Source organism: Danio aesculapii, chromosome 1 (assembly GCF_903798145.1).
Source record: "Danio aesculapii chromosome 1, fDanAes4.1, whole genome shotgun sequence".
NCBI classification, from domain to species: Eukaryota; Metazoa; Chordata; class Actinopteri; order Cypriniformes; family Danionidae; genus Danio; species Danio aesculapii.
The window spans coordinates 62,587,354-62,614,537 of record NC_079435.1 but is presented as its reverse complement, the minus strand read 5'-3'; the positions used below and the strand labels follow the sequence as shown (position 1 = coordinate 62,614,537).

Genomic DNA, 27,184 nt, shown 5'->3' with positions numbered 1-27,184 from the left:
AACTGACCTAGCCGAGGCTCGAACCAGTGACATTCTTGCTGTGAGGCGATTGTGCTACCCACTGCGCCACCGTGCAGCCAATGCTGGACTATTTCAACAAAACTTTGGGTAAATTCTGGGTCCACTGGGTTAATTTTGTAATTAAATGTATTGGGGAAACTTTGGCTTGTCCATATTTTGTCAATTTGGGTTGACATAAGAATATATTTTAAAAGTGTATAAAAATATTAAATATTTTACTCATCTGTCAGGCGTCTTTTTAAAAATATATGCATTATAAAACATAAATTTTACTGTTTTTTTAATAATAATAATAATAATAATAATAATAATAATAATAAAAGGTATATTATAAATAATTGTATCACTCTACATCATAATATAATGTATGATTTGACCACATTACTGTATGCTTACCATATAATAATAAATGTCTATTATAATGACATCACTCTACAATATGTACACTCATTATGTATATTCTGCACACTGAAAAATACTCAAAACACCCTAAATCAGTGTTTCCCAACCCTGTTCCTGAAGGCACGCCAACAGTCCACATTTTCAACCTCTCCCTAATCAAACACACCTGAATCATCTTATCATAACATCAGAAGAGACTCCAACACCTGAAGTTAATGGGTCAGATAAGGGAGACATCCAAAATATGTACTGTTGGTGTGCCTCCAGGAACAGGGTTGGGAAACACGGCCCTAAATGATCAAAACAAATGAGTGTGGTGTTATTTGCTGCCACCGTGTGGACATTTGTTAAACATCACTATAGAGCATTTTGAGGGATGTAAACAAAAACAATGGCCCTGTTTTAGATTTTTAATTTTGATAGCTTTCGAGAATCCAAAAAGAGCCACATATTGATAAATACTGTTATGATAGCTGTTTTATCATTGAGTTATGATTGAATTGCCTCTTATTACAGCTATGAAATAGTTTGACAACAAGCAGGAAATGTTCATGGGCCAATGACATGACCACACTGAAATGGTCTATATAATTCTGAGATTTAAATGGCATAAATATTATAACAATATGCAATATTTATATTAGCTTCAGTGCATCATACACAAAAAAACAGGAAGAAAGCAGATTTCAGTTTTATTATTATTAAAAGTCAAAAACAGACGTGTGAATGCTGCACTATTGAGCACAAGTTTTAACAACAGATGAACTACATGCTTGTTTTCATTCATTTTCCTTGGTTTAGTCTCTTATTTATCAGAGGTCACCACAGAGGAATGAACCGCCAACTTATCCAGCATATGTTTTACACAGCGGATGCCCTTCCAGCTGCAACCCAGATCTGTGAAACACCCATGCACACACTCATTCACACACACTCATACACTACAGCCAATTTAGTTCATCAATTCCCCTATAGCGCATGTGTTTTGACTGTGGGGGAAACCGGAGCACCCGGAGGAAACCCACGCCAACACGGGGAGAACATGCAAACTCCACACAGAAACACCAACTGACCCAGCCGAGACTCGAACCAGCGACCTTCTTGCTGTGAGGCCACAGTGCTAACCACTGAGCCACCATGCTGCCCCTTGTTTTCATTTTACAGCTCACATATACAAACACAAATCTGCACGTTATAAAAATGCTGATATTAGAGCAGTCAAACACATACACATATGAATAAATACATTTTCTGCATTAATAAACTGTATTATTTCCAGAGCAGAAACGACTCGGACAGAAAAACAAGAATATAAAGTTAATCTATATACATAAATCATTCATCATGATAGAAATAACACTGATTTCAGACAAACTGCATCACAAATAAACCCTTTTCCATCAGTGTCCACTGCATTTCCCAGAGCGCACACTGTAAATAACAGATCACTCAATGAAATGTATGTTATATTTATGGTTGTGAATTGCATTATGGGATGTTGATCTCTGCTCTGTCCACTTTAGACGTTGAAAATTCAACTCAACAGCTTAACAAAGTGACTTTATAGGCATTTTAGTCGTGTGAAATAATATAATGTATAAGAAATAATATCTAGAGAAATACACTCACGGCCACTTTATTAGGTACACCTGTCCAGCTGCTCGTTAATGCAAGTTTCTAATCAGCCAATCACATGGCAGCAGCTCACTGCATTATGGCATGTAGACATGGTCAAGACGATCTGCTGCAGGTCAAAGCGAGCATCAGAATGGGGAAGAAAGGGGATTTAAGTGATGCTGAACGTGGCATGGTTGTTGCTGCCAGACGGGGTGCTCTGAGTATTTCAGAAACTGCTGATCTACTGGGATTTTCACGCACAACCATCTCTAGGGTTTACTGAGAATGGTCTGACAAAGAGGAAATATCCAGTGAGCAGCAGTTCTGTGGGTGCAAATGCCTTGTTGATGCCAGAGGTGAGAGGAGAATGGCCAGACTGGTTCCAGCTGATAGAAAGGCAACAGTAACTCAAATACGCACTCGTTACAACCGAGGTCTGCAGAAGAGCATCTCTGAACACACAACACGTCCAACCTTGAGGCGGATGGGCTACAGCAGCAGAAGACCACACCGGGTGCCGCTCCTGTCAGCTAAAAACAGGAAACTGAGGCTACAATTCACACAGGCTCACCAAAACTGGACAATAGAAGATTGGAGAAACGTTGCCTGGTCTGATGAGTCTCCATTTCTGCTGACACATTCGGATGCTCGGCTCAGAATTTGGCCTCAACAACATGAAAGCATGGATCCATCCTGCCTTGTATCAGCGGTTCAGGCTGGTGGTGGTGGTGTAATGGTGTGGGGGAGATTTTCTTTGGGTCCATTAGTACCAATTGAGCATGGTGTCAACACCACAGCCTACCTGAGTATTGTTCTGACCATGTCCATCCCTTTATGAGCACAGTGTCTCCATCTTCTGATGGCTACTTCCAGCAGGATAACGCACCATGTCATAAAGCACCAATCATCTCAGACTGGTTTCTTGAACATGACAATGAGTTCACTGTACTCAAATGGCCTCCACAGTCACCAGAGCTCAATCCAATAGAGCACCTTTGGGATGTGGTGGAATGGGAGATTGGCATCCTGGATGTGCACTGCAAAATATTACACATGTTCAGAAAAGTCACTTTTTACAACTATTTAAGGTTAAAAGTTGTCAGAAGAATGATCAAGATCCCATAATGCTGTTCAACAGCAGAAATAAATGGGGAAAAATAAAAAATGCATCACAAAATAGGTAAAACTGCTATTTTACGGCTATTTTTACAGCCTACATGTGCACTGCATTAGTGTGTGTGTGTGTGTGTGTGTGTGTGTGTGTGTGTGAGAGCAGCAGGTCAGCGTCTGGCCTCAGGACAAGAAGTGGTCATGGTCACTTCCTGGTGAATCCAGGGTATGGTGGAGGTGGAGAGTAGTTTGCTGATCTGGGAACAGTGGGTGTGTATGGAGGAGGACGGAGATCAGGAGGAAACATCTCATGATCATAACTGTACGGAGGAGGAGGACCTGCATACAACAACACAACATATATATCAACAACACACTATAGCATCACATCAACAACAGCAAAACAACACATCAACAACAGCTCATTAATGACAAACATCAGCACACGAACAAACAAAACAATACACAACAACACACAGCAACAAAACTGCACATCAACAACAGCACATCAACACAACAACGTACATTAACAACATGGCAACACAACGGTAAACAGAACTAACAATAAAAAAGAACAGCAGATCAATACACAACAACAAAATAACACACAACAGCACATCAACAACAAACAACAGCACATAATCAAACAAAACAACACACAACAACAGCCCATCAGCAAGCAACAAAACAACACACAACAACAACACACATTAACAACACACCAACACAACAGCAAAACAAAACAAACATTAAAAAACAGCACATTAACACACAACAGCACATAAACAAACAACAACAAAAGAACACAACAAAAACAGCAAATACAACACAACAACACACTAACACAGCACAGTCTGTGTACGTTTGTGTGTATTTTTTGTTTGTGTGGGTATGTGTGTGTTTATGTGTATGCATGTATGCTTGTTTGTGTGTGTGTGTATGTTTGTTTGTTTGTGTGTGTGTGTATGTCACCTGGGTAACCTTGAGTCACAGTGTTGATGTATGTGGAACTGAAAACTCCGACTCTGGACCCGCGGCTGTTCTTCACACACATGCAGACACACAAAAACACAGCGGCCACTGCTCCCATCAGAAACACAACACCGAACACGATCCCGGAGATAGCCGTTCCTCTGAGGAAAGAGGGAAACCAGTGTGCTACAGTTAAAACTGAGGAACGAACACTGCTGGACTCCTGAAAAGCTGGATGTTGTTAGTGTGGACATCCTGGATGTTGTTATGCAGCTGTGACTGTTCTCGCCTGTTTCTAGGGTGTTGCTATGCAGCTACGACTGTTCTTGCTGGTTTCTAGGGTGTTGCTATGCAGCCAAGACCAATCTTGTTGGTTTCTAGCATGTTGCTATGCAGTTGTGACAGTTCTTGCTGGTTTCCAGGGTGTTGCTATGCAGCCATGATCATTCTTGTTGGTTTCTATGGTGTTGCTAAGCAGCCATGACCAATCTTGCTGGTTTCTAGGTTGTTGCTATGCAGCTACGACTGTTCTTGCTGGTTTCTAGGGTGTTGCTATGAAGCCATGACCAATCTTGCTGATTTCTAGGTTGTTGCTATGCAGCTGTGACTGTTCTTGTTAGTTTCTAGGGTGTTGCTATGCAGTTGTGACTGTTCTTGCTGATTTCTATGTTGTTGCTATGCAGCTGTGACTGTTCTTGTTAGTTTCTAGGGTGTTGCTATGCAGTTGTGACTGTTCTTGCTGATTTCTAGGTTGTTGCTATGCAGCTGTGACTGTTCTTGTTAGTTTCTAGGGTGTTGCTATGCAGTTGTGACTGTTCTTGCTGATTTCTAGGGTGTTGCTATGCAGCCATGACCAATCTTGCTGGTTCTAGCATGTTACTATGCAGCTACGACTGTTCCTGCTGGTTTCTATGGTGTTGCTATGCAGCCGTGACTGTTCTTGCTGGTTTCTAGGGTGTTGCTATGCAGTTGTGACTATTCTTGCTGGTTTCTAGGGTGTTGCTATGCAGTTGTGACTATTCTTGCTGGTTTGTAGGGTGTTGCTATGCTGCTATGACAGGTCTTGCTGGTTCCTAGGATGTTGGTATGGATTTGCAACTGTTCTTGCTGGTTTTGAGGGTGTTGCTATGCAGGTGTGACTGAACCTAATGGTTTCTAGGGTGTTGCTATGCAGTTTCTTGACTGTTCTTTGTGGTCACTAAGGTCTGTATGTGGATTCTATGTAGTTGCTAAGACGTAGTTACTTTTGTTGTTGCTAAGTGGGTACCAGAAAAGACACTGCTGTTATGTTGCTATGTGTTATTCATTTATTCATTTTCTTTTCGGCTTAGTCCCATTATTAATCTGCGGTCGCCACAGCGGAATGAACCGCCAACTTATCCAGCATATGTTTTACACAGCGGATGCCCTTCCAGCTGCAACCCATCCCTGGGAAACATCACACTCATTCACACTCATACACTACGGACAATTTAGCCTACCCAATTCACCTGTACCGCATGTCTTTGGACTGTGGGGGAAACCGGAGCACCCGGAGGAAACCAACGCGAACACAGGGAGAACATGCAAACTCCACACAGAAACGCCAACTGACCCAGCCGAGGCTCGAACCAGCGACAGCACTACCTACTGCACCACTGCGTCACCCTGCTATGTGTTAGTGTAAGTTAATTGCTCTAGTGACAGAGCTCTGACTCTGCAAGTAAATAAGGAGGCAGCAGTCATGCGTGATTCATCAAACTCTAACTACCTGTTTGAAGGCAGGATGAACTCAATATTTGCAGTGTGTGTGTGTGTGTGTGTGTGTGTGTGTGTGTGTGTGTGTGTGTGTGTGTGTGTGTGTGTGTGTGTGTGTGTGTGTGTGAGTGTTTTATGGTCCAGGCCACCCACAGTGCTCATATTTATTTGCTCCTGATGGATCTCACTGGTTAGTGAGTGGACGGTGATCCGTCTCCTGTGTGAACAGCACCTGACTAAACACGTCTCTGTTGTGGACTAAATATACTGCTTTTCAGATGTCCTTTCAAGTCTAGATTAATGTGTGTGTGTGTGTGTGTGAGAGAGAGAGCGCAAGAGAGAGAGAAACATTTTTATTTTTCAACCTTCTTGACAGAAATTGAGCAAAACACACTATTAAAATGAATTTAAATGATTTAAAAGCCATGTTTACAGTAATAAAGGGTCAAATATCAGAATAAATGAGGCACACTGGATGAAATAGGGCAGCTCTCTCTCTCTCTCTCTCTCTCTCTCTCTCTCTCATTATCCAGCTCAGCCAGCTCTCATCTGATTAAAGACACTGATTTATGCAAATGAAGCATGTTTTTCCTCCGTGTGATTGGACGTGACGTTTGATTATGCTCTCGGATTGAAGTGAAAAAGAAAACAGCTGTGAGTGAGGAGGAAGGGTCAGAGGTCAAGAGGTCAGAGGTCAGCTCAGTGCTGATGTTGTACATGAGTAACATACCAGCAGTCAGGAAGAGTGTGTGTGTGCTTGAAATGTGATACACGTGTGTGTGTGTGTGCGCATGTGTAATATGTGATATTGTGTGTGTAATGTGTGTGTGTGTGTGAGGGAGAGTATGCATGTGTGTTTGTAATATGTCTGTGAAATGTGATACACGTGTGTGTGTGTGTGTGCATGGATGTGTAATATATTTGTGTGTGTGTGTGTGTGTATGTATGCCCATGTGTAATATGTAATTAGTGTGTTTGCTATATAATGTGTGTGTGTGTGTGTGAGAGAGAGTATCCATGTGTGTTTGTAATATAAAATGTGATACATGTATGTATATATGTGTGTGTGTGTGTGTGTGTGTGTACATGTATGTGTAATATGAGATATTTGTGTGTGTAATATTGTGTGTGAAATGTGATACATGTGTGTGTGTCCATGTGTAATGTGTGTGTGTGTGTGTGAGAGAATGAGGATGTTTGTGTGCAATATGTGTTTAAATATACTTGTCTGTGTGTGTGTGTGTGTGAGAGAGAGAGAGAGAGAGAGCAAGCATGTGTGTGTAATATGTGGTTAAATATGATACTTGTGTGTGTGCGTAATATGTTATATTTGAGTGTGTGTTTGTGTGCAATATGTGTTTATATATGATACTTGCGTGTGTGTGTATGTTTGTGTGTGTGTGTGTTTGTGAGAGAGAGCATGCATGTGAGTGCAAATATGATACACGTTTATGTGTGTCTGTGTGTTTGCGTGTGTGTGCGCGTGTGTGCGCAGAGGTAATATGTGATATTGTGTGTGAGTATCAGTATGTGTGAAATGTGATATGTGTGTGTGTGTGTGTGTGTGTGTGTGTGTGTGTGTGTGTGTGTGTGTACTTACGACAGCACATCTCCCACATAAGCATAATATGAGCAGCAGAACGGAGGAACTCCATCACAGCAGTACTCAATACAGCTGTCACACTGAGCCTCTCCATGACCTACACACACACACACACACACACACGCACACACACACACACACACACACACACACACACACACACACACACACACACACACACACACAGTTATATACAGAGTACTGTGTAGTTGTGAGCGTTGACATTTGCGCTGAGTATTTGCTAAACAGTGCTGTGTGTTTGCTATTTTGGTTGTTACAATAATGTTTAGCGCGCAGCATGGTGGCGCAGTGGGTAACTTGATTGCCTCACAGCAGGAAGGTCACTGGTTCGAGCCCCGGCTGGGTCAGTGTGTGTTTCTGTGTGGAGTTTGCATGTTCTCCCTGTGTTGGTGTGGGTTTCCTCCGGGTGCTCCGGTTTCCCCCACAGTCCAAACACATGCGCTATAGGGGAACTGATGAACTAAACTGGCTGTAGTGTGTGAATAAGTGTGTATGGGTGTTTCCCAGTGATGGGTTGCAGCTGGAAGGGTATCTACTACGTAAAACATGGATAAGTTGGCGGTTCATTCTGCTGTGGCATCCCCTGATTAATAAAAGGACTAAACCGAAAAGGAAATGAATGATTAATTATTTATAATATTATAATTATTATTATTATTCATGAATAGTGAAAATGAGGAGTTTTAATGCTTATATTTAAATAAAAAATGTAAAAACAGACACCTGACTGTTATTTCAAATTTAGAAAATATGGAAAAGCCCAAATGTTCAGTTAAATTTGGTCCAATAAATTTAACTACAAAATTAACCCAGTGGACAGAGAATTTACCCCAAATTCTGTTGAAATAACCCAGCATTTTTTAGAGTGTACATATGACAACATAGGCTGCACAGTGGTGCAGTGGTTAGCTCTGTTGCCTTACAGCAAGAAGGTCTGTGTGTGTGTGTGTGTGTGTGTGTGTGTGTGTGTGTGTGTGTGTGTGTGTGTGTGTGAATGAGTATGTATGGGTGTTTCCCAGTACTGGGTTGCAGTCAGAAGGGCATCTGCTGTGTAAAACATATACTGGAATAGTTGGCTATTCATTCCGCTGTGGCAACCCCTGATGAACAAAAGGACTAAGCTGAATGAAAATGAAAGAATAAATGGAAGTCAATGGTTACAGGTTTTCCAACATTCTTCAAAATATCTTCTTTTGTGTTCAACAAAAGAAAGTAACTCTGGATCCAAGGGGAATTGGGTAAGCGAAACTGTCGGCAGTGTATGAGTGTGAACGAGTGTGTATGGATGCAGCTGGAAGGGGAAACATATGCTGGATAAGTTGGCGGTTCATTCCGCTGTGGCGACCCCTGATTAATAAAGGGACTAAGCCGAAAAGAAAATGAATGAATGAATTTTTTAATGTCTATAATTTTATTATTTTGTTTTAGCACAAATCAAACAAATTAAAGAGTGAAAGGAGAAGTGCTGGCTTGGAAACTATCTTTGTTTTCTATTTATGCTTATTTTAATTGAATATGTTTTCATAGCTTTAGCCTAAATTAATTAATAACCTGGTCACATTTGTGAAACATCGTCATGTGAAATTAAAGTAGGAACTCATTAAATGTTTAATAAAGTGCACTCATTTTAGGAGAACAGAATCACAGGATGCACAGCACAGTGTTTTCAGAAAACCTTCAAATATGTTGCTGTTTTCCCCAGCATGATCAATGTTTGCTAATTAATCAGAAACAGATGAATGAATGAATCTAATCAGTCAGAGAGCTCCACATCTCCAGCAGTGTCTCTCTCTCTGTCTCAGTGTGGTGTAGGAGGGAGAATCTGACTCTTCCTATCATTCCAGACGAGTCTGATCCTGCAGAGAATCATCAGATCTCCTGCTCACAGACGCCCGCGCTCATGCTCACATGAACACACTGCAGATCACTGATGCAGAGAGATTCATCATCGTGCATTTCAGCATTGATCAGGTGTAAAATATGCATAACGCAGGTCTAATAATACAGTTATTAATTTAAATTCTTGATCAAACATTTGCCCTAACTGGACTAATATATTTCCTTAATCATGATGATGACAGTGCATTATAATATATTAGTGATGTTGCATTATAATCACAATATCTGGTAATGAACAGGGTCTGTGTGGAAGTGTGTTGGGTTTATTTGTGGTGGTGAGTTGTATTATGGGATGTTGATCTCTGCTCTCCGCTTCTAATGCTGAAAATTGAACTCTACTGCTTAATAAAGTGACTTTTATTGACATTTTAGTGGTTTAAATGATAATATCATGTATGAGAAAGAGAGAAATGAGTGTGTAAAATAGCAGGAAATGTGCTGCAGTTTATTACATGGTTTCTGTAGCGTAATATACAACACCAACACACACAGTATAGCACTGCACACTAATAATCATAATATTTCCTTACATTCCTTAGTGATTTACTGGACTCTCAAAGCTCTTTACACACATTTTTATTTGGGGGGGGGGGGGGGGGGGTGATCTCCTCATCCAGCACCACTGTGCAGCATCCACCTGGATGACACAATGGCAGGCATACTGCGGCAGACCGCACACCACACACCAGCTGATTGGTGGAGAGGAGACGTTGAGGAGAGTGATGAAGCCAGTTATGATATGGGGATGGTTAGGAGGCCATGATAGACAGTAGGGTTGGGCGATGTCGACCAATTTGGCATCGTATGATGTCTAACGTGAAACATTGAGATGGATGATAGCATCGTTGTCGTAGATTAATTAATGATTTATGAATAATTAATACATTTATAACTAATTAATTATTTGTAGCTTACCGTTTCAACAACCTGGTCTTTGTTTTACCCAAAACCAAATCAAAAAATAAATAAAGAAAGTCACACACAGATGACCACCTGTCAATCAGTGTTTCAGCAGGACTCTGGCATGAATAGTCAGAGTGATCTGTGTCCTTATAATGGCGTCCACACACTTAATTGGTAATAAAGGTGCACACCCAACAGGAACCAACCAACAGTATCTGAGGTTTACACTAAAATGACTGAGTAGAAGCGTGAAAGTGAGAGACTGAAGCAGTGTACTGACGCTGTGACACGTTACCTGAGAGATTCAAAAGAGCGAAGAGTCATTAGATAGAGATAAGATGAATTAAATATCACCTTTACTAACTATAGTGAGACACAGCGGGACATCCTTGATCAACTGTCCCACGTGCACTGCTGTCTGGGCTGACTGCTGGAACTCAGAGTCAGACTCGCGAATAGCCTACACTGCAATGCATGACAGATTGTGTGTGTGGTCACGTCGGCTCAGTACTGTAATGTCGTCTATCGACCCAACCCTAATGGACAGAGGCCAGTGGGCATATTTGGCCAGGATGCATATTTTTGCAGGACATCCTGGGATTTTTAACGACCACAGAGAGTCAGGACCTCGGTTTAACGTCTCATCTGAAAGACGGTGTTTACTGAGCAGTGTAGAGTCCCCTTCACTATACTGGGGCGTTAGGACTCACACAGACTACAAGTTGAGCGCCCCCTGCTGGTCACACTCACACCACTTCCAGCAGCAAGCTAGATTTCCCATGTGGGCTCCCATCCAGGACATAACCAGGCTCAGCTCTGCTTAGCTTCAGTGGGCGACCATGTGAGAGCTGCAGAGAGCTAGTTAAAAACTATTAAATATGACAATAAGTCACTTTTTTACAACTTCTCAAGGTTATAAGTTGTTGGAAGGAAGTTCAAGGACCCGTAATGCAATTTAAAAGGATAAATAAATGGCAAAAAACTATTTAACAGTGTAATATTCATCTTAAAGTACAATTTACAGTCATTTCAAAGGCTAGATTAATTAGGCAAACCACAACAGTGTTTTATTCTGTAGCCAATTGAATTTTGACATAATATTGGTCATAAAAATTAATCTACAAATGTGAAACTGCTTTTATTTAAGCCACGCTAAACAGAAATCAGACTTAAATATATTATAGGAAAAAAAAATATCATAGGAAATACTCATGTGTCATTAAAATGTCATTAATCTGTATATTAAAAAAGAAATAATAATACTAAATTTTACAGAAGTGTGTTTTCTTCATCTTTATAAAGCCCAGTAAAGCATGAGAATCTTTTAATGTCAACACATAAACATTGTAAATATCTATATCTGGAGCTGAAGGCTGGCTGGCACTCAATTACAGCGCTATCTTGTCCTGCCCACAGTCATCATCACGGTATAATTGGGGTAATTATGTCTTCTAAAGCAGCAAGATTTGGCTTCAATTTGCGTGGCGTCTGTTTACATCTGGCTTCCCAGAGCAACTGAGAGCAAATGTGGGGCCTGCAGACTGGGTGGTCCCCCGGGGGCCCGCGATTTACCTCTGGGTCCCGTCGGTCAACACTTCTGGGACAAAGACGCTTTAGACGCACTGGTGCCTTAAATGTTACCACACACACACACACACACACACACACACACACACACACACACACACACACACGCACACACGCACACACACAAACATTCATCCGCCAGTCTGTCTGAGTCCAGTTTAATCACAACACTTCACAATGGACATGCTATAAGATGGTCAAACCATGCTAGTTAATGAATACACCATGATATTTACATGCATGTTAAAGGATACCACAGCATTACCATGGTAGCATTAAACACCAAGCTCAAAGTACACTCTAAAAATGCAAAGTAAAAATGTTGGGTTGTTTTAACCCATTGATGGGTCGGACAAATATTGACAAAGCTGGGTTAAACAACTTAATTAAAAGTGTATTTAAAAAATGAACAGATTTTTGTTGGGGTAGTTGATATTAGACCTATCACTGAGTTTAAACAACCCAGCCTTATAGAGTGTGACATTAAAAAATGTTGGATGCAAGAGTAGCTAATTAGTTATCAGTTATTACAATGGAATGACACAAAGTAAAGTACATATAATGAATATTAGTAAATATAATAGTAAATAATAGATTGTTTAAACATTCTGGCAACGTTATAGTAACGTTAATAGAACGTTCATTAAACAATATATGATTTTTAATAATATTTTAACAACATTCAGAACGTTTTCTTAACTTTTAAGAACAACACTACTCATTTTATTAACATTTGAACGTATCGTTCACGTAAATTACATAACATAACAAAACGTTACTTTAACGTTCGCATAACAAACAAATGTACTAAAAGTAACGTAAGTGTAACTTCATGAGATGTCCAGCAAAATATTCTACAAACGCATTTGATTTCTTGTTGTTATTACTTGTAATTTGAGAATTAAAATGGTCAAACCATGCTAGTTAATGAATACACCATGATATTTACATGCATGTTAAAGGATACCACAGCATTACCATGGTAGCATTAAACACCAAGCTCAAAGTACACTCTAAAAATGCTAAGTAAAAAAATGTTGGGTTGTTTTAACCCATAGATGGGTCAGACAAATATTGTTGGGTTGGGTTATGTTGGATTGAACAATTTAATTAACAGTGTATTAAAAAATGAACAGATTTATATAGAGTGTGACGTTAAAAATAGTTGGATGCAAGAGTAGATAATTAGTTACCAAGTTTTACAATGGAATGACATAAACATACATTGAAATGACCTGTAAAGCACATATAATGAATAGATATTACTACATTTAATATTAGTCAATAATAGATTGTTTAAACATTCCTGCAACGTTATTGTAACATTAATAGAACATTCATTCAAAGATATCGGATTTTTTATATTTTAACAACATTATGAACGTTTTCTTAACCTTTAAGAACAATAGCACTCATTTTGTTAACATCTGAACGTATCGTTTACGTGATTTACGTGACGTAACAAAACAAAACGTTACTTTAACGTTCGCATAACGAAAAAAATGTACTAAAAGTAACGTAAGCGTATACTCATGGGATGTCCAGCAAAACATTGTACGAACACACTCGATTTCTTGTTGTTATTATTTGTAATTTAAGGAAAAAGTTGCTGTAATTAACTTGAGTTTGTTTAAACAGCATTAAATAAAGCTGAAAGTAGTTCTTCATACCGGCGATTAAGCAGAGCAGCAGCGACTCCCGCACGAACTTCCAGCTCTTCGGTAAACTCGCGCTTCTGGGATTCTCCATAATCCGCTTATTTAAGGAAAACTCCGCATCTAAACACTCTTTCCGCACTACTTCTTCCTCTTCCCGCAGTGCATCGCTACCTCAGCCATGACTGCAGTCGAAAGCAAAAGTTCAGAGTCAGAAAAGTTCCCACATATCCTCCATGAGCTGCACGTGTATGTGTGTCCAGCTCTTCCTCTTTGTCTGGAGCTTCTGGTTCTCCCACGGCGCTGCGCTCTCTGCGTGACCGCCCGACCCTCCCCCTGAGCCGGCACAGCAGCAGTCAGAGCCCGCCTTGGGGAACGGCTTGAGGGGATACAGCTGCGGATACTCACATCAATATAGCGTCATTTTTTTTGTGACACTGTAACTCAATAATTAATATTTTTACATTACTGTAAGGGGTAGGTTAAGAGTTGGGATAGGGGTGGGCGTTAATAAAATATAATTTAATGGGTAATTTAATAAATAATACTCAGTAAATTACTGTTTTAACATTACTGATGGCTGGGGGGTAAAGGTAGACATTGTTTATGAAATGCAATTTAATGGGTAATTTAATGGCTACAGCTGTATCCCTTTTAGTAATAAACGAGTGCCCGCCTCCGCGTCACGACCCCCATCATCTTCATCAGTAACTCACGATCATTCTGAGAACTCGCTCGTCTTTTCAAGAGCTGCAAATTGCGGCCTCTTCTTCTCGCCAATGACCCTGAAGACTAAATTTAGATCTCTCTTTAATCGTGTTTTCACGATTCTGCTTTGTATGCAGGATCCCTGAGATGGACAACACAAGACAACAAAAGCCACACACACACGCACGCACACACACGCACGCGCGCACACAAACACACACACTCGTGCTCCAGAATGACACTAATATGATCATTCTGATGAGTAGCTCAGGACAGCGAAAGTTCACAATTTTTTTAATTTACTCAAGTGTTTCCAAACCTTCATGAGCTTCTTTCTTCTGTTAAACACAAAAGGAGATATTTTGAAGAAAGCTAAAAACCTGTAGGCGGCGCGGTGGCTTAATGGTTAGCACTGTGACCTCACAGCAAGAATTAAGGTCACTGGTTCGAGTCTCAGCTGGGTCAGTTGACGTTTCAGTGTGGAGTTTGCATGTTCTTCCCGTGTTGGCGTGGGATTCCTCCGGGTGCTCCGGTTTCCCCCACAGAAAACTGTACAACCCTGCTGAAAAAACAGCTTAAACCAGCCTAGGCTGGTTGGCTGGTTTTAGCTGGTTGACCAGCCTGGTTTTAGAGGGGTTTTGGCCATTTCCAGACTGGTTTCCAGCCATTTCCAGCCTGGTCTTAGCTGGTCAGACTGGAAAGTGACCAGCTAAAACCAGCTTGACCAGCCTGGTTTAGGCTGGACATAGCTGGTTTTGGCTGGGCTCCCAGCCTGGCTAGGCTGGTCAAGCTGGTTTTAGCTGGTCATTTATTTTCCAGCCTGACCAGCTAAGACCAGGCTGGGAATGGCTGGAAACCAGTTTGGAAATGGCCAAAACCCCTCTAAAAGCAGGCTGGTTGACCAGCTAAAACCAGCTAACCAGCCTAGGCTGGTTTAAGCTGTTTTTTTCAGTAGGGAAGCCCTGGGTAGTCATCAACAAGCAAAACAACTGCATTCTGACAGTGAACTACACCTGTACGGCAAGGTGAACTTACACATAGAGGTAATCAAAGTACAACAGTGTTCACAGTCAAATAAACAGAGTCAATGTTGTTTAAGTCACACTTGCAGGTTATTTCAGACCGAATATTCAGAGTGTCGTGGTAAACAATATAGGGAGTGTGACACAAGTTGTCACTGAATGAATGTGTGAATATTAAACCAAGTTTACCTTAATAACTTACACTTCACGTTTCATTCTGAGCATTCAGTGTGCGCAGTTTAATTCACCATGTTTAACTGTTTTTGCTGAAATCATTGCTGCAATCAAAAACGAGTAACGTGTACGATTCAGCATAGCGTGAACTTACCTGATATAACATGAAATCTGCTGAGTCCAGCATTTATAATTAGGTCCTCACTCCATTCAGCTCCCTTTTAGCCAAAGGCGTCTGCTGTTGGCATAAAGCAGTGTGGTGTACCGTAAAAGTTACGTTTTCTATTTTTGTACTTCCGAATTTGGCATCCTACCGCACAACATGACATGTGTACTATTGCCAGCGATCTCTTTTTGCAACCGGGAACCCATGTGACGCCATGTGTGACAAAGGTTGATAATTCATCTTATAGACACTCATACACTACGGCCAATTTAGCTTACCCAGTTCCCCTATAGCACATGTGTTTGGACTGTGGGGGAAACCGGAGCACCCGGAGGAAACCCACACCAACACGGGGAGAACATGCAAACTCCACACAGAAACACCAACTGACCTCCATCAATTACTCAATTAATATAAATCATCTGCATCTTGCTGTCTTGTATGTTTACATCTACTTCTTGCTTGTTCAATCCTGTGCAGATTTCAGACTGTGTGCAAACTCTGGAGCTTCTGGTTCATCAGACTGACTGGAGCTCAATGCACCGAACCACCCTTAAAACAATCTGACTAAACCCCACCGTGTCCTCTTTAATCATTAATGCCTGTTGACTTGCTCGTTATGACCGCTGACCTGTGACCCAATAAATACACCAGTCAAACAGCTGTTGGGAGTGCTAATTAATGTGATTATATTAAATAAATTGAATTTTGGTGGCCCAGACTGGCTTGTAATATGAGCAGACAGACACAACCAGTGTCATTAGTTAAGATCTAGTTATATTTAGACTTTATTTATGCATATACAATTAATGAAAATGTGAAGTTGGTACATATTTAACAATATCTTCATTATCTTGTGTCTGGTTTAGGTTTACTTGCCAGTTATTCACATATTTTTTAATAATAAATAACTGTTAGATGTTGTCCTGTCTTTGGATGTGATTAACCACATTAAAATACCAGTGAACAATATTTAATTGCACATGCAGTACCTTTTTAAACCACTAGGGGACCAGGATTTAGACCTTAAGATGCACACTAAGCAATATTTGAAACCCGGTTTTGACCACTAACACACCTGCAGCCAATCAGCAGTGAGGGGCGTGTCTAGTATTGACAGTGGGAGATCAGAAAAAGGGGCGTGGTCTTATTGTGTTGTGGGCGTGTTTGATTTAGTGCTTTCGAATATCAATATCGTTAGGTTAAACTGGTTTAGTAGCACATGAAGTGCTTCAGTCTCAGATATAAGACACACAAAATAAGACACAATCTCAACAACACTGTTCCACAAATCAATGTGATACTTTATTCATAAACCTAAGATCATAGATGTTGTATAAATACTCTAATATAATCTACATCCTTCAGTTATTTCAATAATAATAATAACAAACAGAAATACAATAATTATAAAAAAAGGCAACAAGATTATATTAAACGGGCTGTACAAAAATAAATAACCTTTGGATATTCTGTACAAAAAGAAAGAAAAGCAAAAAATAACAAAGATCTCATTACAAAACCTTCTCAGAAGGCAGGAGAGGATTACTTATGAAGTAGTAGCAGGAGCGAATCCCTCGCCGTATCTCTCTACACACAATCACACACATACATAAACAAGTAAACACACTCTCTCCTCAGATGTAGTAGAAACTATGCCCTTTGCGTTCCCTCCCCCTTAAAAACACGATCCCTCTTGATCAGGTATGGCTTTGCAGAACGGTGAAATGATCAAACTAGGAAGCTAAACGTAAAGCTAGTTAAGCTGATCTATGAGGAAATTGCATAATACCTGTTGTGGTGTTTGATTAGCAGCATGTGTGCCTAGCTGAGGTGAGATTGGCACTGATTTTGGCAAGAAAAAGACGTGTTAAATATGTGCTCAAAGCCAGAGTTTGCAACGTTTAAATGGAGAACCACTAGAGGGCACTCTAGGAAAATCAGTACTGCTGTCGACCCTGGCAAAACAATACTCCTATATGCTATTGTATAATAAAAAAGGCTGTCTGTCTAGTCCTGCTCAGACAGTACATAAATGCATAGCTGTTTCAATAATCGTCCACCACACACACCCATGCATGTTGAAAAATAACACGCAGCATCCAAAGCAGCATGTCCTCATCCTCCATCACAGACAGGTACACAGTGTGCCAGCCTTGTGCCCTGTACCCAGTGTTAGATGAAACCCAAAGAAGTTTGGTTGCAGTCTCAGTCATAAGGAGCCCTTTGAATCCAAGAACCTGTGTATTGGTTGGCACCAGATATAACTTGCAAGGTTTTTAAACCCTCGGTTTTCAACAGGGAGTCAGATTGCACAAATTCAGAAGGGGTCGTGGTCGATCTGTTGCATTGCAGCTATTATGAGGTAAAATGTGACCATCATGTGCAATGCAGCTAAGTGTACGCTTGCGAAAGCCTCTACCGCATGTTCTGGAACATTCAGACCAGTTCCCCAGCTGCCATAATGGGCAATCCTGCAAAGCACATTGCCGAGATGATGCAGGGCGCAACTCATCAACACAGTCTTTAGATGGACGACGGTTAGAATCAAGGCACATAACATCCTGAGTCTGGATCCCACCACCGCAGGTTTTTGAACAAGGTCCCCACTCACCAAAGAACCAGGATGGGCAATCCTGCAAAGCACATTGCCGAGATGAAGTAGGGCGCAACTCATCAACACAGTCTTTAGATGGACGACGATTAGAATCACGGCACACAACATCCCGAGTCTGGATCCCACCACCGCAGGTTTTTGAACAAGGTCCCCACTCACCTAAGAACCAGGATGGGCAATCCTGCAAAGCACATCGCCGAGATGATGCAGGGCGCAACTCATCAACACAGTCTTCAGATGGAAGACGATTAGAATCAAGGCACACAACATCTTGCTTCTGGATCCCACCACCGCAGGTTTTTGAACAAAGTCCCCACTCACCTAAGAACCAGGATGGGCAATCCTGCAAAGCACATTGCCGAGATGATGTGGGGCGCAACTCATCAACACAGTCTTTAGATGGACGACGGTTAGAATTAAGGCACATAACATCCCGAGTCTGGATTCCACCACCGCAGGTTTTCGAACAAGGTCCCCACTCACCTAAGAACCATTCAGCATCTACAGCTTTACTAATTGCGTTAATAGACGGCCGGTTTGAGCCATTGGGACGTGGAGCAAAGTAGCTATATTTGACACGAGGTCTGGGGGATTCACCGACTGACAACACCTGGATGGTTAAAGGCTCGGGTAAGGGAGCAAAGCTTCTCAGGCGCTCCAGAAGAACAGATGAGCCGCTGTACCGCAGCAGAGCACCTTTCACAGAGATATCAGTCTCTAAAGTGGTCAACTTATAGTCGCCGTTCAGTAGGTAGGAGCCATCTTGCCGGCGGACTGCTAGGTAGCTGTTGTCTTGGTGACGGCCTCCATAAGATCGCTGCTTGACATCTAGGTTTGTGGCACCAGCTGGAATCGTCACCACATCCTGGTAGCCCGGTCTAATGTGCAGAAACAAGCAAAGGTCAGTATCAACTGAAATCTGAAAAGCTATTTAAAGAGTTAGATCAACCAAATATTAACATACTCTAATTAATTAATCACTCTCTGCTAGTTACAACCCCTTATGAGTTCTGTTCATGTTCAGAACTCAAATTAAGTGATTTTTAGATCAAATCCGAGAGTTTCCTCATCCTTTTTAGAAAGCAAGGGCCCCAAGACATTCAATGTCCAGAAAAAAAACAAAACTTTCAATCTGACTTCATCAAACGAAGCTCCAAGAACTCTTTTGTGCACCAAAGAAACGGTAAAAACAACTTTTATTGCCGATGCCATGGTGCATGTTTACTTTGGGCAATAAAACGTTTTGCCATTAGGGTCAGTACTGTCGTATTGCCCAGAGTAAAGGCAAACTCTGACCTGATGTTGGAGACATAGATGAACAAAGTCATCTTTACTATTTTATGTTGGCACACAAAAGAGCTTTGTATGATTGCAGTTGAACCATTAAAGTCACACTGAATATTTTGACAATGCTTTGGCTCCTTTTCTGGACTTTGAGAGTCACTGAACCCTTGGTGTCTATGGACGATGAGGGAGCTCTCAGACTTAATCTAAAATATCTTAATTTGCGAGCGATTAATAACAATATTTTACCTTTTGGGTGAACTAATCTAAAGATTTTAGCTGGTAAAAACCTTGGTAGAGATCATGGCTTACCTAGCACGTTCCATTGATCCGGAAACTTTCTTGCAAGTTGATCCATCTCCTCCACAGATGCCACATTTGTCGAATCGTTGGTTGGATCCGATGACCCTGTCGCATCCAGCCTTCACACACTGTCCTTGGACACAGACTGAAGTGGAATCTGGAGTGCATGGTGTCCCATCAGCCACCTGTAGGCATCATAAGGAACCTCAGATTAAACCCCATCCTTGCGCTTAACATCAACAAACTCTAAGGCAAGTAGGAATGCTCACCTTTGGCTTCAGAATGAAGAAGTAGCCCGTTCCCTTTGCTCGGCACACCAACTTGCAGCGATCCTTAGGAGAAACCCCAGCGTACTTTGGCACCCACTCAACACCCTCACCTGAGCCCAGTGACACCTGAGAGGAGAGGTCATTGTGTGCCAAACACTGCTCCTCACGGAAGGTCAAACCTGCGCAGATAAATACACCTGAGTATCGAGCAACTTGCATCCGAATGCATCAGTTGACAAGACGATCCCTTACCATTGCAATCAGGGCAGGTCTCTGTGTTGCAGGAGCGGTACTGAATTCTCTTGCCCTCACAGTATTTGCCTCCATTTTTGGGTCGGGGATTGACACAGTCCCTAAAAGAGTATTGCACACCTCCTCCACAGGTACGTGAACAGTCTCCCCAAGATCCCCATGATCCCCATCCACCATTGACGGTAGTCTAGATAAATAAAGATAAATTGTCAATCACAAATCAGAATGAAATATGAGAACATGGCTGTGTAGCTTACAAGATATGCATGGTTAATTTGGGCACATTGTGGGACATTGATTAATGTACACTGTCCCTTGTTGTGAAAATAAACTGAACTGAACAAATGGCAAACCAAATGGTCCTTACCTCATATTTGGCAGCCTCAGTCTTGCTCAAACACTGGCCTGCCCTACAGTAGCTGTTAGACCCACAAGGCGTCCCATCGGCCCATGGAAAGTTCTTGGTTTGGCAGACCAACAAGCCATTTGCAGAGGTGACAGTGCACCAAAGGGCGGCACAGGTGGAGCTCAGGTCAGGACAGTGCTGGGACTCATCTCCGAATGTAAGACGGCATTGTCTATCAGCACTGTAAACCGATCCTGGCAGAGTTTGGGGCAACTCTTTAGGTTTTTGGGGCTTGTCCAGTAAACACTGACCATGGCCATTGTCTAGGAATGACGTGACCATAAGAGCACTGCAAGGGGACCAGGGGTCTAACTGGTTTAGATTTGACAATGTTGAAGCCATCATGTGGGCACTCCATTGGTCCCCGTTAACACTGGCACATTGCTTGGCATCATCATGGGGCATGTTGAACACGTGACCTACAGCAGAAGCATGATTATTTATTAAGTTACACTTGCAAGGTTTGCAGTTCTGAGAAAGAAGCATGGGGATATACCTACCAAGCTCATGTGCAACCGTGAAGGCTGCCTGCAGACCATCGTCTTCAATAATGGAACAGCTTCGGTCTGGATCGCATGCGGTGCCCACATCTGCCATCCCCAAAGTGTCACAAGAGTGAGCTCCACAAAGATCCTGCATGCAACAGGGTTCATGTTAGGTTTGCACGTTACTGGGGAAATGTGATATTTTTGTTGCTAAGTATAGCGAAGTTTCTTGCAATGTAACAATTCTCTAAATTAATCTAATTTGGGCAAAGATAAGTGATGTCAAAGTGCAAATGTTAAGACTTTAAAACCCTTTAAATGAGTGAAAACATAGGTACATATTCTGATTTGTTTTGGACGTTGTCATTTCCATCTCTTGGACTTCTACCATTGAGCAAGGTTCACACCAACCATGGAATGCAAATGCAATGCAAACACAATAATAAAGGCAGATTACCGCTGTGTGAATGACATGGAATGCATGACACCTTAATTATGTCTCAAATAATTGAACTCGAAAAATGTGTAAATTCAAGCGAGTGACGTGGTGTTTTGCGCTTTGGGTTTTCTTAAACTCTAGATTGACACCGTTGAGCCACTCTAGCCAATAGCAAAACAGCATCTACTGGGGCATGTCTAAACATAGTATGGCCTCATCTGATTGGTAAAATTTGAATATACAACCAATCAGTGCTGGAGTAAGCTCAACTGACGCTCTAGACCAGGGTTGCCCAAAGTCGTTCCTGGAGAGCCGCTGTCCAGCAGAGTTTAGTTCCAATTCCAATTAAACACACCCGAAGGAGCTAATCAAGCTCTTTCTAGGTATACTAGAAAATTCCAGGCAGGTTTGTTGAAGGAAGTTGGAGCTAAACTATGCATGACGCCGACCCTCCAGGACCGAGTTTGGGCACCCCTACTCTAGGCAAACTAAGATCATGAGGATGAATGAAAGGCAAGATTGGGGGCCTAGGGACTTGGGTGAGAGGGGGTTAGGGGGTGGGGATGTGGGATGTTTGGTGCTGCCCTGACTACTCTGCTGCCCTAGGTGGCTGCCTAGGTCGCCTCTTTGGACGCGCCAGCCCTGTAACCAATGCATGCAACACACAAATGAAATTTAAATTAAATTTATTGCACGTCTCTGCAATACAGATATTACGCAAACCAGAGATTACCAGCCTGCTCCTGAAGATCTACCCTCTTGCAGATTTCAGTTGCAACCCATATCAAACACACCTTCTGGTAATTACCAAGTGCTTTTCATGGCCTAATTAATTAGTTCAGGTGTGTTTGATCAGGGTTGGAGATGAACTCTGCGGGAAGGTAGATATCCAGGAACAGGGTTGAGCAAGCCTGATGTAAACTATTATCATGGTAACATAAAAAAGGTACAATGTGGTCATGTGGACGATAAAACCGGTGTTTTCGCCTCATGACGTCAGCCTCTCTGCTTGGCTGACATGGCTGAGTTTACACCAGAAATGAGGCAAAATTCTGCACATTCTTGGCAAACATATCACATATTTTGTGTTGTTCGCAAACGGGATGGTAATACGCTTCTGTCCTCACATTTGCATTCATTTGTATGCAATTTACTAATGCAAATACTGAATTCCCCTATTGGTGTGAACTCAGCATTAAAGTGTCTTTATCGCCCCCTGTTGGTTCGGTGTGCTCTTAACATCCATCAGTGCATTTTTGCATTTTCATGTAGACTGAGATGTTTTAAATATCTATGTGCATGTGGACATGGCCTTAGTGATGCTTACCTTTCTGGTGAACAGTACTGCAGTGTCGTAGTGTTCTGGGTGTCGGTCGCTGGGTGGGTTGTGCTGTTTTTGCCATTGGCAGAAGCTCCTGAGGGTCATTGCAGCATTGGTGGACACCTGAGGACCGTGTTCTTCATCATGCACAACAAGTAGTTTCACAACTGCCAGAGTAATGGAATTATGGATGGTATGGTGTCGATACAGGCGAGATGCCACCGCCATGATGGTCAGCAGATAAGGTTCGAGTTGAGCACCATGAAACTCCGCCATTGACTGGTCTGCCACAATCATGATCTCCAGATATCGAGGCGTGGACACAAAGCGACGAGACCTGTGGTGTGCTGGAGGATGACACAAACATTAAAAACCTGGAATTAAATCCTAGATCAGCTTTAGTCTTTTAAAAGAGAAGCTATAATGCAAATCGCTTTTATAAGGGGTTTAAACCAGCCTGATCTCACGAGAAAACGTAAGTATTTTACGTTTTGTCAGTTTAGTGGCTATTTGTACGAATTCGTACGAGTTCAATAGTACGAAATTGTGCGATTTTGAAAATGAGGCGTGGCACCTAACCCCACCCCTTAACCCAACCGTCATTGGGGGATGAGCAAATTGTACTAAATTATACAAATTAGATCGTACGAATTTATACGAATTCACTACTAAATCAAAAAGTTACGAATTCCCGTGAGATTGTGTTGGTTTAAACAGCAGCAGTGTGTAAATATCTCCAGCCTCTCATGGTGAACAGGAATGAATTGTGTTTATTATAATCAGACTTGATGAATGAAACACTTTGATTGACATTCTCCCTTTGTACGTGTCATCAGAGGGGGAAAAGCCCCGCCCACTAATGCCCATCTCTCCCTCATTAGCATAAACAGCCCTGAGTGAGAAGCACCTCGCTATTAGAAAAGTGGACAGGGAACACAATGCCATTTGAATTTAAAGCGACAGTCACCATAGGCATAGTATATGGAATAATAGCTCACCTTTAAATTAGAGCATACAATAAAATGCAATTAATATCTATGCTTATAGATATATCTTCCATGCTGATCACAGCCAGTACGCATTAAAGGGATGGTTTACGCACAAAAACAAAAATCACTGACAAATTTCTCATCCGCAAGTGGTTCCAAACCTTTATGAGTTTCATTTTTTTCTGTTAAACACTAAGGAAGATGTTTTGAAGAATGTTGTAAAGCTGTAACCATTAGCATCCATGGTATGAAAAACATGGAAGTCAATAGCCAAAACACCTTCAACAGAAGAAAACATCTCAAACAGTTTTGGAGGGATAGTAAGCAATGACAGAATTTTCATTTATTGGTGAACTGTCCCTTTAACTGGCATGCTTTAAATAGGTATTACTTCCTATTGGAAGTCAGGTGATATTTGGGAGGGGCGATCTCACTCTAAACAGAGATTTATCTGACTATTTCTGTGTATGGATATGATGGTAAGATGATGTGATCAATAATGTTGGTGTATTTCTATGAAACCAAACAATTGTATGTTTAAATGGTATTACATATATTTAAATGTTTATATACGCTTTAACTCATTATAATGCATCAAATGTAATAATCATCCATGTATTTTGATGGTAAATAGTTGATAAAGTGATTAATTATTAGTAAAACTGAAGCAGGAGGACTGTGTGAAGTAAAGTGCTGAGTTTGCTGTCTTCTCCGTTTGTCTAAGCTTCTGCTCCGCCCTGCTAATAACTTCTCCAAAACTTGCGCACTTTCACGTTGGCGGAAATACAAGCCGTGCACAGTCCTCCGGTGCTGATCTGCGCAACATGCGGTACCGGGAGCAGAACTTCCACGTCTGCCCGCCTCCCCCTCTCCGTAACACCGCGTCCCCTTCCCTCCTCCCGCCGGAGATTTCAGCTTCTCCAATTAACCCTCGCCTCGCTTCTGGAGACGCTCATCTGCACTGAATAGAGGGTTTTAATATTCTTTAAACTGAGTCGGCACCAGTAGAACTTCTGTGATGGTAGTCGCACATTTTACACATTAACCCCCTGAGAAACACCCAAAGGAGGACGCACACTGTAAAAATACCACCACAACACAAATCGATTAAGTTATATTAACACATTTAAGTGGATTGAACATAAAACAATGATGTTGTCCCAAAAAATCTCAATAACTGCATTGTTTTAGGTCTTTTTAAACAAGAAGTTTAATAAAAAGCATTATTTTTGAGAGCAGATCTCGCTCCAAACCGGCTTAATTCGCTCCGTATGCGCCAGCGCGCGCCGAGTCACCGAGTTTATTCAGGTTACCGGAGGCGTGCACGAAATATCACCGGATAAAACCTCCAAGTGTAAGGAGTAATCAGGCAGATGAATGAAGAAAGCTCACTCTAAACAATCACAGACTCTCGTAACCCAATGTTGGGTCAAATATTAACAAACCAACCCTTGGGCTAATGTTTTAATATAAAATATCATTTTAGACACTTTTTTAACCCAACAGATGCGTCTGACCACATTTGACCCAACACTGTGTTTAATTCTGCACTATTTACCTTTAGACTCGGATGGTTCGGAATGGGTTGGGTACGGTTTCTCGGTGACCCGCTCCTCCTCCTCGTTCACGCCGCACTTGGAGCCGCTCTCCTCAGCGTGGATCCCCCGTGTCCTGCGGCGGATGGTGTGAGCGTCTCGGTCTGTAGCTCTGGTGGAGTTCTCGGGCTGGATGAAGTACTCTTCCCCGCCGACAGAGAAGCCTCCGCGCAGCCCGTTGCACAGATTAATCGCCGCGGAGGAAAGTTCATCTCCGTTTACGGTTCCCGAGAAGAAGCATCGCGCCTCCCCAGCGCTGTCAAACTCACCGGTCTCCGGTTTCCCCACCATCTGGAACACAAACCCAGGCGCCAAAAAGGTCTGGTCCGGTTCCAACGCCAACACCATCCGCTTTCCAAAGACATCCAAGCGATAGATGCGTTTCTCGGAGTCCTCCTCTCGGGATTGCTTCGAGTGTCCCGGTTGTGTGTCCAGACGCACCGGCAGCACGGAGCTCTCCTCCCACGCGCTCTGCGCCGCGTTTACGCACAGGACAAACCCAGCCAAACTCAAAACCACACGCAAAAAAGACATTATATTCCTGTTAAGTTCTCAAAACACAAAATATCCTCACAAAGTATTTGACTCCTATATTTATATATCAAAAACCAATCCCAAATCCACAGCTGAAGCACTTAAAAAGTGGCAATAAATAAAGTGTTGGCAGTCTGTAGCAGCAGTGTGTTTCTCTCCTTCTGTCTCTGACCCAGAGTCCCGGCTCTCTATATATGCAGGAGCGCAGGACCACCCCTTTCCTGGAGCCCCTTTGATCTGAGTAACGCAGCCGAGTTCTGGAGCTCCGCCACGGCCATCAATCATCACAGCACCGCGCTTCTCTGCGGAGCTCCTGAAAACTCCTCATCCGTCTGTCTGTCTGCTGCTGGGCATCTCCTGCACTTATGTAACTCATAAAGTCCAGAGTTAAGAGCACTAATCAGTCAGTTTCACGCGGGGTTAGTGAGGACATCAGGGGGAGAGTCTTGGGTCTCCATGCTGGTGACTGGAGCGCGGCTGCCGGAGGAAGAGCAGGATCTTCGGCTGCAGGGGAAAAGCGCGCCGCGGTGCCCTTAAGGTGGAGAACCTGAGATCTTCAGCCAAACACTGCATTAATAGCGTAATGCTCAGCAGATAATGTGTTGTGTTATAATTTATAATATAACACAATATAATATCATTTTAACAGTCATTATAACAAAGCAATTAGTTACTTAAGGTGAATATACACGTTGTATCTAGATACTAAGTTGATAAATTAATTATGCACATATTTAATTTTCTTTAAAAAGTGTAATACGTTAACGTAGCTTCATTTTTATAATTATGCACATATTTAATTTACTTGATAAATACATTTTAAAAAGCTAATTGATTTTTACAGTGTCAGAGAATTAGCCCAAAGTGTTCAGAGTTAAAAGACCATCAGAGTGGAGCTGTTTAAAATGAACATGCACTGTTATTATTTAAATAAACTTATTTATTCATTCACTTAATTATTCATTTATTTATTCACACTTAATTAAACATATTTAATCATGCATTTAGATATGAATCCTTTTTATGCACTTCAATGTAAGTTAAAGGTTAATCAGTAAGTTAATTTATGCATAATTATACGACTTATTATGAA

The 27,184-nt window shown here is 41.8% G+C and overlaps 2 protein-coding genes across 2 annotated transcripts; both read right to left on the bottom strand.

The window, feature by feature from the left end:
* Positions 1-1,098: 1,098 nt before the first annotated feature.
* Positions 1,099-13,845, bottom strand: cyyr1 (cysteine/tyrosine-rich 1). Its single transcript, XM_056452980.1, has 4 exons — positions 13,543-13,845; positions 7,460-7,559; positions 4,123-4,283; positions 1,099-3,489 (listed from the first exon to the last, which is right to left on the bottom strand). Exons 1-4 carry the CDS (start codon positions 13,619-13,621, stop codon positions 3,356-3,358), a joined length of 474 nt encoding a protein of 157 aa, XP_056308955.1. The 5' UTR covers positions 13,622-13,845; the 3' UTR covers positions 1,099-3,355.
* A 3,035-nt stretch (positions 13,846-16,880) lies between these two features.
* adamts1 (ADAM metallopeptidase with thrombospondin type 1 motif, 1) lies at positions 16,881-26,268 on the bottom strand. The gene is made up of 8 exons (XM_056463857.1): positions 25,521-26,268; positions 22,980-23,320; positions 21,229-21,361; positions 20,690-21,147; positions 20,323-20,509; positions 20,071-20,249; positions 19,811-19,986; positions 16,881-19,092 (listed from the first exon to the last, which is right to left on the bottom strand). The coding sequence occupies exons 1-8, from the start codon at positions 26,089-26,091 to the stop codon at positions 17,892-17,894; spliced, it is 3,246 nt and encodes a 1,081-aa protein (XP_056319832.1). The 5' UTR covers positions 26,092-26,268; the 3' UTR covers positions 16,881-17,891.
* Positions 26,269-27,184: the final 916 nt, after the last annotated feature.